General features: G+C 45.3%; 1 protein-coding gene across 11 annotated transcripts in view; it reads right to left on the reverse strand.

Annotated features, from left to right (window-relative positions):
- eefsec (eukaryotic elongation factor, selenocysteine-tRNA-specific) overlaps positions 1-14,206 on the reverse strand; it is a 468,842-nt gene that overhangs the window by 171,467 nt on the left and 283,169 nt on the right. For all 11 annotated transcript variants that reach the window (XM_070895666.1, XM_070895672.1, XM_070895675.1 and 8 more), the window contains one exon: positions 908-1,064. In XM_070895666.1, the coding sequence (XP_070751767.1) occupies positions 908-1,064 (157 nt within the window). The remainder of the gene's footprint in view (positions 1-907; positions 1,065-14,206) is intronic.

Raw genomic sequence — 14,206 nt, forward strand, 5'->3', positions numbered from 1 at the left:
TCAACTCCACTTCCCCGCCCGATCTTCATATCCCTTGATTCCCCTAGACTCCAATAATTTAGTTAATTCAGCGTCGAATATACTCAACGATTCAGCATCCACAGCTTTCAGTCTCCAGCCAGGGGGAAATAACATCTTAGCATCTACCCTGTCAATCCCCCTTGGAATCTTGTATGTTTCAATGAGATCATGTGTCATTCTTCTAAACTCCAGAGAGTATAGGCCCAATCTACTCAATGTCTCCTCAAAGGACAAACCTCTCATCCCAGGGATCAATCCAGTGAACCTTCGTTGCACCGCCTCCAAGGGGAAATTAAGTTTTACATACGGTGGCTAACAGTTCAGAAGCGATGGCTCACGCATGTATGAATCGTGTGAGGCTCCGCTCTCCCGTTTATTTTGTGTTCTATCTACGTTCCCTCCCCACAAGCCGTTTGAAAGGCACTGCGATCAGTTAGGATACAGATCTATGCCTGCAGTTCTCCACCTGGTGAGTTATTGATCTCAGCTCTGTCTGTGAGGAGGAGCCAAGTAGATAATGGGGAGAGAACAAGGGAAAACAATTAAAAAAAAAGAACCAAGGTTAAGATGCTTTCGGCCACTCTCTCGGGCGTCCCTATCCGCAAGCGAGGAGAACTGCACCATAAGAAAGATGTAGAGAAGGATCCCGTAGCTGTCCCATAAACCGGGGCTCACACATATAATTAGACACACAGCAAATAATATTGTATTGTCATTCATCGTATAGTAAATGCTGCAGAGCTATGGGGAAAGAACAGGGAGAGTGGGAGTAATTGGAATAGTGCTTTCAAAGAGCAGCACAGGCACGAGGGGCTGACTGGCCTCCTTCTGTGCCATATCATTCTATGAAAGGTTGAAACAGTTCCTTTGCAAAGTGAGCACCTACCTGGGATTCGGATTTTAAATTTCCCGCTCTGCCCAAAGCCTCCTTCAATCACTCCAGCTTCTCCAGTCGACAGATTAACCTTCATGCCGACAAACAGCTGCATGTTGGTCTCTTTCTTGAACAGGGAGCGGCCAATGACACTATAATCGTCCGAGACCTGAAGGGGAAGAAGCAAACAGCCTCAGCAGAAGGTTACCCAACAGGGCGATATTTGTTTCTCTTCTCGTCAGCCGTGGTTCAGTGAGTAGCACCCTCGCCTCTGTGTCAGAAGGTTGTGGGTTCAAGTCCCACTCCAGGAACTTGAGCACATAAAAAAATCTAGGCTGACACTCCCAGGGAGCATTGCACTGTCGGAGGTGCCGTCTTTCAGGTGAGACGTTAAACCGAGGCCCCGTCTGCTCTCTCAGGTGGACGTAAAAGATCCCACGGGACTATTTTGAAGAAGAGCAGGGGAGTTCTCCCTTGTGTCCTGGCCAATATTTATCCCTCAATCAACATAACAAAAACAGATTATCTGATCATTATCACATTGCTGTTTGTGGGAGCTTGCTGTGCGCAAGTTGACTGCCGCATTTCCTACATTACAACAGTGACTACACTTCAAAAAGTACTTCATTGGCTGCAATGCCCTTTGAGTCGTCTGGTGGTCATGAAAGGCGCTATATAAATGTAAGTATATTTTATATAATATATATATATAATATATATATATAAATCCAAGTCTTTCTTTCTCAAAGAGTTGGCACTTGCTCTGGGGCGGGGGGCAGGGGGAGGGGAGGGGCACAGTCCCACGACTCTCAACAGTCTTCACTACTTGACCCATTCTTCACGATCGTAAGCCCGTACTGAGTTTCAGAAGGTACATGACTGTAAAGAAACATCACAGCACTGTCCTGACCCTATCCCCCACCAACATCTCCCCACGTGCACTTTTCAGCAGGAGTGACTGGACGGCAATTAGGAGCAGGAACCCTGCCTGGTTTTCTTCCATTTCTCACTGGTTTTTCCCAGCCCTAGAACAGAGACCCTGAGCGATTTGTAGCTCCCTGACTGTTGCTCAGCCTGAGTGCTGCGGACTCCGCACAGCCCAGGGATTAAACGTGTCACCTTCCTGGTCTTTACATGTCATGAGAGTCACTGGGTGATGCTCTGAGGCATCAGAAGTAATTTTATACGCAACACGACACAGTAGTTAGTAGATTTTCATCATCCGTTGGAATTTTGGGGACTTGTTACTGCAACATGATCATTTGCCATAAATCTGGACTCTTGTCCCTCTCCCCCTTCGCTCCATCGTCGGCAGCCGTGCCTTCAGCTGCCGAGGACCTAAGCTCTTGGATTGCCTCCCTAAACCTCTCCGCCTCTCTCCCCTCCTTTAAGACCCTCCATAAAACCTACGTCTTTTACCAAGCCTGTCCTAATATCTCCTTCTTTGGTTTGGTTGAAATTTTTGTCTGATTAACGCTCCTGTGTAGCACCTTGGGACGTTAAAGGTGCTAAATAAATATAAGCTGTTATTGTCATTGTACAACTAACATTCATTTTAACAAGTCAATATAATTAAACTAAATATTAATGCTGAGTGGGTAACGTTAGTGGGTACGGTAGCATAGTGGTTATGTTACTGGAATAGTAATCCAGAGGCCTGGACTAATGGTCTGGAGACACAACTTTAAATCCCACCATGGCACATGGGGAGTTTAAATTCATTTAATTAAATAAATTTGGAATAAAGTAGTATCAGTAATGGTGACCATGAAACTACCGGATTGTCGTAAAAATCCATCTGGTTCACCGATGAAGATAATCTGCCATCCTTATATGTGACTCCAGACCCACAGCAATGTGGTTAACCGCTCTCTGAAACGGCCCAGAAAGCCACGCAGTTGTACCGAACTGCTACAAAGAAGTACTGCTGCGATTTAAAAAGGCGGTTCATCATCACCTTCAAGGGCAATTAGGGATGGGCAATAAACTTAAAAAAACAATCAAGTTACAATTCTGAAATGGTTGAGACCATTGCCTTCAAAGAGTTAAAGCCAACATTCACAAATCGCAAGGAATCCGTTCAAACCCATTGTCGTAAAAAAAGGACTGAGCTTTCCCGACTCTGGTTAATGCAATGACCAATTGGTTTAAAATAGTACAGCTGGAGATTGCCAACTTTTCCCAAGGTGTTGGGTGCCGAAGTGAGCCAGCTTACACAATATACACAGGATATACGGCACAGAAACTGGTCATTTGGCCCAACCAGTCCATGCCAGCGTTTATGCTCCACTCGAGCCTCCTCCCGTCTTTCCTCATCTAAATCTATCAGCATAACCCTCTAGTCCCTTCTCCCTCATATGCTTGTCCAGCCTCCCCTTAAAAGCATCGATACAATTCGCTTCAACCACTTCCTGTGGTAGCAAGATCCACATTCTCATCACTCTCTGGGTAAAGAATTTTCTTCTGAATTCCCTATTGGATTTCTTGGTGACTATCTTATATTGATGGCCTTTAGTTATGCTCTTCCCCACAAGTGGAAACATTCTCTCTGTATCCACTCTATTAAAACCTTTCATAATTTTAAAGACCTCTATTAGGTCACTCCTCAGCCCTCCTTTTTTCAAAAAAAGGAGAGTGGAGAGCACCGGTTCCAACTGTCACAGGACGGGAAAGTGGAGAGCACCAGTTCCAACTGTCACAGGAGCATCCAGTCGTGCCCCGGTAACTGCCCCCAAAAGAAGTGGAGTGTGGGAAATTGCATTCCGCTTCCATTGAGGGGTGGTAAGGCCAATTCTGCGGCGGGAGCAGGACTTCCACGGTGGGGGCTAAAATTCCCTGCCCCAGAAGGTTACCGCCCCCAAGATGGGAGCCTGTGCGGGGAGGCAGAGGGAAGTTGAGGGGAGACGGGGGCGGGGGATGGAGGGGAGAGTGGTGGAGGTGGGGGGGGGCGGAGAAACCCAGGGCGGGGGACAGGAGGGGCCACATTGCAGCGGAGGTCTGGGGGTGCGAAGTGTGTTGGAGGGGCGGGCCTGAGGGCTCTGTGCCTCGGTGCGGGGAGTGTTCAGAGTGGGATGGACGGGTTGACTGTGCAAATGGAGGTTGGTGGATGTGGTGTGGTTGGCATCGCGGGGGTGTGGCTCCGGGGTGGCCGGGGCTGGAGGCTCGACATCTGGGAAGGATTCTGACAGGACGGGGCGGGGGGAGTGTTCCCGGTGTTGGGTGGGTCCGGAGCCGGGGGGGGGCCACGCTCTTGGGATGGGGGATTGTCTGTTTGGGGCTGGGATTGGGAGAGACTTCTTCACTCGGGGAGTTGTTGGCCTGTGGGGTTCCCTGCCGTGGAGAGTTGTTGATGCCAGTTCATTGGATGTGCTCGGGAGGGAGTTGGATGTGGTCCTTGCGGCTGGGGGGGTCGGGGGTTGTGGAGGGGGCGTGGGGGGGAGGTGCTGGGGTGTATGATCAGCCATGATCTTGTTGAATGGCGGTGCAGGCTCGAAGGGCCGAATGGCCTACTCCTGCACCTATTTTCTATGTTTCTAAAACAGGAGCAACAAACATTCCAGTCACCATTAGCACAGCCACTAGCAGGAAACACAGAGCGGAACTCGTTGAGCTTTCTACTCCTCAGCAACTACATCCCCGGGCAAGCCCCTCGGGTGTTAATGCTGAGAAATAGGCAGTGTACGGGGCCCGGGAAAGACGGTCTATCTGGTTGGTCCAAAATCCTCTCTCATAGACCTCAAATCATTCTTTGCCAAATGCGTTGAATTTGCCGACACTATGTCTTTACCTTCCCTACATTACAACAGTAACTACATTTCAAAAGTACTTCATCAGCGGTAAAGCACTTGGAGTGTCTTGAGGTCGTGAAAGGCGCTAATGAATTGCAAGTTTTTTCTTAACCAGCAGTCTGAGCCATGTGTTCATCCACTTTCTGTAAAGTAGCTAAATCTAAATTGTCTGTTCACCCTGCCATTCGAGTTTGAATCTGTGCCCCAGTATTCACAGAATTACTCTCCATGGACCGGCCCCCGCCCTACCCTTTCACAATTAGATTTCGCTTAACTAAATGCACAACTTCACAATGTGCATTCACTATTAAAATCCCAAACTGTGTAAAAACATGTCAAATATCAACAGCATCACTAACTTGTAGATCCAATGACCAATGATAAAATGTACGACCCACAATGGGTATGTGTTTGTGTGTGTGGTGTGGCGCGTGTGCGTGAGGTGTGTGTGCGTGAGGCGTGAGGTCACTGATACACAGACCTAGGATCAGGCTGGTTGTGAAAAATAAAAAGCTTCTGAAGCGCTGGGCTGTCGGACAGCAAGTGGGTCGGCTCTTGTTATTTCAAACTTTAAGACAGCGGCGCTTTCTTACCTCAGTTCAGCTGAAACTCCCAGCTAACGATTTCTGTCCTGGTAATCTATTCAAAGTCGTCAGCCGTCTTACAGTAATCCTCCCTTTTCAGTTTCAACAAATGTCTGGTTAACTGATCCCAGCGCCCATTAAGGGAATAGTCACTCGAGAGAGCTCTCCCTCCACCAATAAACCCGAATGGCTAACACGGCGGCGAGAATGCAAAAATAATGGGCACAGTATGAGCAATAAGCAGCGGGTGCAAAGGGCAGACCAATTTTATTAATGCCAGACAAACTTCAAAAACTCCTTAATGCCAGACAGAGACAAGTTTAAAGTAGATTGTAGTACAATATAAACAAAGGATTAGATGGAGGGAAAGTTGAAGGCTCCTCTCATTTCTTGTTCATGCTGTCACATGACCTGTACAGCGAAGGTAGACCCCAATTCCCAATATAATCTTCTTGCAATCTGTCAGAGTTTTTCAACAGTCCTTACTTAACACTAGGCCCACAGGAGGCCTTTTACATTCAGGAGCGTTCAACCAAGCAAAAGGTCCCAAAAGTCACTTTTAAGTTTACGTTTTATGTGAAATGAAAACAGAAAGTGCTGGGCAGGCACAGTGGGTCCACTTGAAGGAGAAAGGACAGGTTAATATTACAGGTGGAGACGCTTTGTCAGGGAGCCTTTAGTCTGCACCTGAAATTTTAACCAACCAGGTACTGGCTTCTCTGTCCTGTACACCCAGAATTGTTGGTTTTCATGAAGTTTTCAGAGCTTTCCTTATTTTCGTTTTAATCTTTACTGTAAACCTGCGATGTTGCAGTGCTGGTTATTTCCAACTGCAACTACAACCAAGTTTCACTACTGCAAGGATTTTCCCTCTGGTCCCTGCAGAAGCTCCTAGACCCCAAAGCTCTGGAACTCCTTGCCTAAACCTCTCCGTCTCTCTACCTCTCTTTCCTCCTTCAAGACGTTCCTTAAAACCTACCTCTTTGACAAAGCTTTTGGTCACCTGCGCTAATTTCTACTTATGCGACTCGGTGTCAAATTCTTATCTCATAACACTCCTGTGAAGCGCCCTGGGACGTTCCAATAGGTTAAAGGCGCTATATAAATACGAGTTGTTGTTGTTGGATAGTCACCAAAGGTCGAAACTCAGATGAGTCTCTGCCAGTGTAGAACAAGGTTCTACAAATGGAGTTGGCGATTTGAAGAAAGAAGCTCCATTCATATAGTGCCTGAACATACCACCCAGGAATATCTGAGAGTGTTCCACCTGCAATGAATTACTCTGAAGCACAGACAGTGCTGTTATGAATTTGAACCTAGCTGCAAATGGAATGTTGGCCTTTATTGCAAGGGGGGATGGAGTATAAAAGTAGGGAAGTCCTGCTACAACTGTACAGGGGCGTTGGTGATACCACACCTGGAGTACTGCGTACAGTGTTGGTCTCCTTATTTAAGGAGGGATATACTTGCATTGGAGGCAGTTCAGAGAAGGTTCACGAGGTTGATTCCTGAGATGAAGGAGTTGTCATACAAGAAAGGTTGAGCAGGTTGGGCCTGTACTCATTGGAGTTCAGAAGAATGAGAGGTGATCTTATTGAAACGTATAAGATTCTGAGAGGGCTCGACAGGGTAGATGCAGAAAAGGTGTTTCCCCTCGTGCGGGAATCTAGAACTAGGGGGTATCGTTTCAGAATAAGGGCCTGCCCATTTAAAACAGAAATGAAGAGGAATTTCTTCTCTCAGAGGGTCGTGAATCTGTGGAATTCTCTATCCCAGAGAGCAGTGGAGCCTGGGTCATTGAATCTATTTAAGCTGGAAATAGACAGATTTTTGAAGGATAAGGGAGTCAAGGGTTGTGGGGAGAGAGCAGGGAAGTGGAGTTGAGGCCAAGATCAGATCAGCCATGATCTTACTGAATGGCGGAGATGCTCAAGTGGCAAAATGGCCTACTCCTGCTCCTATTTCTTGTGTTCTTATGCATTTTGTGGACACTGTGGCTCCACAATCTTGATGATATCAATTGCCGCTTGCTGGGTGAGGGAGGAATGTTGGCCGGGGCATTGGGAACACATCATAATCTTTGCATAGTGCCACGGTATGTTGCCCGGGACACCTGCAGAAGCCTCATTACCTTCTCCAAACACTGGCATGGGATCTCTAGTTGCGTGAGCCACTGGAACAGACACAGGATAGTAACTCTGACAATGGGATGAGTGGATCAACTGAGCAAAGCTGACACTGAAGTACCAAATGTTAAACTATATACTTGGGTGCATGCAACAAGAACGCACTGTCTGTCGTTCTCTTCGCGATTTCAGAGTGCTTTGTGATGCCGAATAATAGTGGAGCAAGGAGGTGGAGACCAAAGACATAGTCACAGAGGAGGGGGTTTAGGCAGCTTATATCTGCAGTGAGCTGAAAAGGCAATGAGAATTTGGAAGAGAACTCCAGAGGGCAGACGACCAAAAGCAGGTGGTAACCTTTTAACATAAGAATTAGGAGCAGGCCATTCGGCCCTTCTAGCCTGCTCCACCATTCAATAAGATCATGGCTGATCTTCAACCTCAACTCCACTTTCCTGCACTATCCCCATATCCCTTCATTCCCTTAATATCCAAAAATCTATCGATCTCTGTCTTGAATATACTCAAAGACTGAGCCTCCAAAGTCCTTTGGGGTGGAGAATTCCAAAGATTCACAACCCTCTAAGTGAAGAAGTTTCTCCTCATCTCAGTCCTAAATGGCCAACCCTTTATTCTGAGACTGTGACCCCCAGTTAGAGACTCCTCAGCCAGAGGAAACGTCCTCCCTGCATCTACCCTGTCAAACTCTGTAAGAATGTCGTATGTTTCAATGAGATTACCTCTCATTCTTCTAAACTCTAGAAAATATAGGCCAAGTCTACTCAATCTCTCCTCATAGGACAATCACCCCATCCCAGAAATCAGTCTGGTGAACCTTCGTTGCACTCCTTCAATGGCAAGTCTATCCTTCCTTAGGTAAGACGACCAAAACTGTACTCAATACTCCAGGTGTAGTCTTACCAGAGCCCTATATAATTGCAGTAAGACGTCTTTTCTTTTACACTCTTTTAACTCTTTGCATTTCTCAATAAAATGTTTTTTTGATGAATATTGTGCTGGGTAAATGGGATTGGGCAGTTCGAATCCAGTTCCTACTGCGTGTGGGCCCACTGCACTAAAACTGCCCCAAATTTGGTACCAAACCATCCATCTCACTCACAGAGGCTTGAGGATAGTTGGTGTGGGAAGCAAAAGTGTCAGGGGAAGCTCTTACAAGCTTGGGACTGAGGCACATTACTCTGCAACTAACCATGTCAAGCGACTTGGGAGTACTTGGTGCTGACAACAGGGAATCCCAAAATCACAAGTGTTCTTTTTCTCACTTTGGTGCGTATAAAATTAAAAAAATAATAAAATACCATGGCTAAAACACTACACTACAAAAAGACTTCATTGGCTGTAAAGCACTATGAGATATCCTGATGTGAAAGACGCTATAGAAATGCAATTACTTTCTTTCTCTCTGTCTCCTGTCTATTTCTTTCTCAATGCTTCTCTCTCTCTCTCTATTTCCTATTTTTCCTCTTTCTCCTTTCTTTCTTTGCTTCTCTCTATTTCTTTCCTCTGTCTTTTTTTCTTGATCACACTGCCACTGTGAGCTCAATTGCTGAAACGCACAGCACGGCTACAATGACGACACTCGCCATTTCACAAGCAATGGAGAACCAAACCAAATTAAATCTAATAGAAGATGATTAATGGCCCAAAATTTCAAATATTTAACTTGTTTTTCTAAATAAATCAAGAAAGTTGGATTGCCATTACTTGGGTAGTAGGTGGAGGAGAGAGAGGAAGAGAGAAAGTCAGAAAGAGAGAGAAAGAAAGAAAAAGAAAGGAAGAAAAAGATGAGAGAAGGAGAAAAAGATGAAGAGAAAGAGAGAGAGAAAAAGAGAAAAAGAAAAAGGAAAAAAGGAAAAAAAGGAAAAAAAAAGAGAAAGGGAGAGAGAGAAATAAAGAAAAAAGAAGAGAGAGATAGCTAGAAAGAGAGAGAGGGAAAAAGAAAGAGAAAGAAAGAAAAGCTATCATACGAATACTGTTGGCGTTAACCTCGCCTTTACAGGAATCAGTTTCATATTTAGGTCTTCATTCCTGTGGTGGGCTTGGTTTAGCAATAATTAATTGCCTCATACACTTGTACAAACATCACTGGAAAAGCTGAGTCAAATACCCAAGTTCAAAATTAAAATTCTTTTATCCTGCTTAATATTTGTTAACCCATAGCTGGCTCAATAAGAAAAAACGCAGGCTTGTAGTCACCATAACAAAGGCTAGTAGTGATTGGGAGAGGTTGGCTGCTCTGGGAGTGCTCTCGCTTGAAATAAAAGATGATGGGTGAACTGACAGAGGGCCTGGGGTGATCTGACAGAGGTATTTAAGATCGTGAGGGATTCAGAGAATTGGGATCCAGGTAGGTTTTTCTGCCACACACAAGACTCAAGAACAAGAGGTCAAGGGTCATAGTTTCAAATGTAGGAGAACAGAAAAGAATGTTTTCAGGCATTTTTTCAGTAAGATGGTGATAAACATGTGAAATAGACCATCACGAAGGAAGGGAGAACAAAAAACAATGGTGGAGTTCAAAAATAGGATAGACAATTCCTGTCAGCAAGTTGGATACAGCGTTATTAGATTCCGAAACGCATATAGAATCACAGAGTGATCATCATCATAGGCAGTCCCTCTTATCTGGAAGGAGGAGAGCATGCCAGGGGACCTCAGAGATGCCGTAATCGTGACCATTTTCAAGAAAGGGGACAAGTCCGACTGCGGTAATTGCGGAGGAGTTTCCCTGCTGTCGGCCACAGGGAAAGTCATTGCAAGAATCCTCCTCAATCGTCTTCTCCCTGTGGCTGAAGAGCTCCTCCCTGAGTCGCAATGCAGATTCTGTCCACTAAAGGGCACAATGGACATGATCTTCACTGCGCAACAACTACAACAGAAATCCAGGGAACAGCACCAACCATTGTACATGGCCTCCTTTGACCCCCACGAAGGTCTTTGACACTGTCAACCGTGAGGGTTTATGGAGCGTCCTCCTCCGTTTCGGCTGCCCTCAAAAGTTTATCACCATCCTTCACCTGCTCCACGATGAAATACAAACCGGCTGAGGAAAAGAGTGTTTGAAGACCAGAACCTCAAATCTGGACCCAAGGTTATGGTCGACAGGGTAGTAGTGATACCCGCCCTCCTATATGGCTCAGAGACGAGGACTATATACAGCAGACATCTCAAAACGCTAGAGAAGTGTCACCAGCGCTGCAAGATCCTGCAAATCCATTGGGAGGACACCAACATCAGTGTTCTCGTTCAGAGCATCGAAGCACTGATCATGCTTGATCAGCTCTGTTGGGTGGGCCACATTGTTCGCATGCCTGACACGAGACTCCCAAAGCAAGCATTCTACTCGGAGCTTCGTCAGAGAGTGATACAGCATAGAAGAGGCCATTCGGACCATCGTGCCTATGTCAGCACTTTGGTAGAACTATCCAATTAGTCCCGTTCCCCCACTCTCTCCCCATAGCCCTGCATTTTTTTTTCTCCTTTCAAGCATTTATCCAATTCTCTTTTGAATGTTACCATTGAATTAGCTTCCACCGCCCTTCCAGGTAGCGCACAACAACTCGCTGCGTTAAAGCAAAATTCTCTCATGTTGCCTCTGCTTCTTTTACCAATCACCTTCAATCTGTGTCCCCTGGTTACTGACCCTCCTGCCACTGGAAACTGTTTCTTCTTATTTACTCTATCAAAACCATCCATGATTTTGAACACCTCTATCAAATCTCCTCTTAATTGTCTCTGCTCTAAGGAGAACAACTTCAGCTTCTCCAGTCTCTCTATGTAACCGAAGTCCCTCAACCCTGGTACCATTCTAGTAAATCTTCTCTGCACCCTCTCCAAGGCCTTGACATCCTAAATCCAGAATTGAACACAATACTCCACAGCTAGCCTAACCAGTGTATTATAAAGGTTTAGCATAACTTCTTTACTTTTGTACTCTGTGCCTCTATTAATAAAGCCAAGGATCCCATATGCTTTTTAAAAAAAAACCAGCCTTCTCAACTTGACTTGCCATCTTCAAAGATTTCTGTACATACACCCCCAGGTCTCTCTGTTCTTGCACACCCTTTAACATTGTAGCATTTCGTTTACAATGCCTCGCCTCATTTTTCCTACCAAAATATATCACTTCACACTTATCTACGTTAAACTTAATCTGCCACGTGTCTGCCCATTTCACCAGTCTGTATGTCCTTCTGAAGTCTGTTACTATCCTCCTCACTGTTCACTACATTTCCGAGTTTTGTATCATCTGCAAACTTTGAAATGATGCCCTGTGTACCCAAGTCCAGGTCATTAATCTATATCAGAAAGCGCAGTGGTCCTAATACCGACCCCTGGGGAACACCACTGTACACTTCCCTCCAGTGATAAACAATCGTTCACCACTACTCGCTGCCTTGTGTCCCTCAGCCAATCCACACTGCCAGCATCCCTTTCATTTTCCTAACAAGTCTATTATGTGGCACTTTGTCAATGCCTTTTGAAAGTCCATATACAGAACATCAAGACCACTACCCTCATCAACCCTCTCCATTACTTCATCAAAGAACTCAATCAAGTTAATCAAACACAATTTGCCATTAACAAATCTGTGCCAACTTTCATTTATTAACCCATATTTTTTCAAATGCCAATAAATCTTGGGAAGATTTTACTTAAAATAATGTTCAAAGCTGTTGTGACTAAGTCCATAATATGACTTGCAACCAACAATGAGAGATGGAAGATTGGATAGTGGAGTTTCATTCCTGGGACCTGTGTTCAATTCCAGCCTAGACTGATGGGGCAAAGATTTCCTCGCTCTAATATTTATGCCTCAATCAACATCACTAAAACAGATTATCTGGTCATTATCACATTGCTGTTTGTGGGAGCTAGCTGTGCATAAATTGGCTGCTGCGCTTCCTACATTACAACAGTGACTACACTTCTTTAAAAAGTACTTCATTGCCTGTAAAGGACTTTGGGATGTCCTGAGGTCACAAAAGGCACTATAGAAATGCAAGTCTTTCTTCTTTTCTTTCTCTGCTTGCATGAAGGGTCCACGTGAGTTTGCGCCACTTGAAAGCAGTTCCTAGTCAGCGAAAAAGCTGCAGCGAATGTGACATTCTCAGACAGGCCACAGAAGGACGAGTGGTGGTAGGTAATGGAAAAGACATGCCGCAGTAGTAGTGCAGAGGGAGGCGTTCTTTTGAGGTTGGGGCTGAGGCACATTGTTGGTGCAGAGCAGAGGGAGTGTTTAACTCTACTCGTAGACCATACTGTACTCAACCTGGCAAGACTGACGCTGGGTGTCTGAAACAGGAAAATATTCCGCTTCACAGCATCAACATCTATTGCCTTACCGAACACAAAAATTCATACACACACACACAAAATAAGCATTATAAAAAAAAATCAAGTTAATTCCTGCATTGCCTGTAATGTGTTCCGTGTGCACTGAAGGATATCAGAATCCCACTGGCATGTTGCCACGAACAAGATTTTGCTTCGCATTCACTTAATTGGTAGGCAATGACCTGAGCTACTCCTGAACCACTTAACGCCGCTGCCGACTCTCCAGAGCCTTTCTCGTCGTTGTAAATACAGCAGTCTGGGATGGGTTTCAAGTGAGTGTACAGCCCTGATTACAATAATGGGAGCGGGGCCATCGAGGCGGTGTGATAAAATCGCCAGCTTGCACAAGGCTGGTTCCAGCCGTCGTATTAGCTGGACTTCTTATCTGACCCGAACAATTACTTTGTTTTTTGAACTGTTTGGCTCTCAACACAAAACATCTTAAGAGCAGAGCTAATAAATGTCACGGGTCAAAATATCTGGAGCATCATGGTTTCCAGGGAGCCAGTGAGATAATCATTTTACAGCATTGGTTCGGAACACAACACAGGAACACCTTTGTCTACTCAAAGTGTGGTCTAAATTGAACTGCAATTATTAGACATGACACAGAATTTCACAGCACAGAAACAGGCCATTCAGCCCAACTGGTCCATGCCGGCATTTGTGCTCCACACAAGCCTCCTCCCACCCCTCTTCATCTATCCCTCGATTCCTTTCTCCCTCACACACTTATCTAGCTTCCCCTTAAATGCATCTATGCTATTTTCCTCAACCATATCATGTGGTATCGAGTTCCACATTCTTACGACTTTCTGAGTAAAAAAGTTTCTCCCGAGTTTCTTATCTACGTGATATAATATGGCACGAACCTTACCTGGGCTCAGTTGATAGTGCTTTCTGAGTCGGAAGGTTGTGAGTTCAAGCCCCGCACCTGGACCTGTGCACACAATCTAGGTTGTCAGTCCAGTGCAGTATTGAGGGTGCATTACATCATCGCAGAAAGTTGGCGCACCTATGATTTTTGGAGTGGTACTTACGGCTGGAATCCTTGGTACGGTAGGTAGAACCATTTTCAGGACTTACATTTTTTCAAAGTCCCACAGGAAATGACTCGTAGGGCCCAAGTTTCCACATGATTTGCGCCTGATTTTTAGGAGCAACTGGTGGAGAACGGACTATCTTAGAAATCGCAATTCTCCACATTTTTTTTTCTGCAGTTCTAGTGAGGTAGAACAGTTCTACTTTGGAACAGAATTTTTTCTTCAAAAGGGGGCGTGTCCGGCCACCGACACCTGATTTCAAAGTTTCCACAGTGAAAACGTACTCCAAACTAAGTTAGAATGGAGCAAGTGAAGATTTTTGTAGAACTGAAAAAACCTGTTCTACACATTAAAAAATCAGGCGCAGGTTACAAATTAGGCGTCCAGAACGAGGTTTGGGGGGGGGGGGGGGGGG

The sequence above is a fragment of the Pristiophorus japonicus genome, chromosome 12, assembly GCF_044704955.1.
Source record: "Pristiophorus japonicus isolate sPriJap1 chromosome 12, sPriJap1.hap1, whole genome shotgun sequence".
In the NCBI taxonomy this organism is placed as follows: Eukaryota; Metazoa; Chordata; class Chondrichthyes; family Pristiophoridae; genus Pristiophorus; species Pristiophorus japonicus.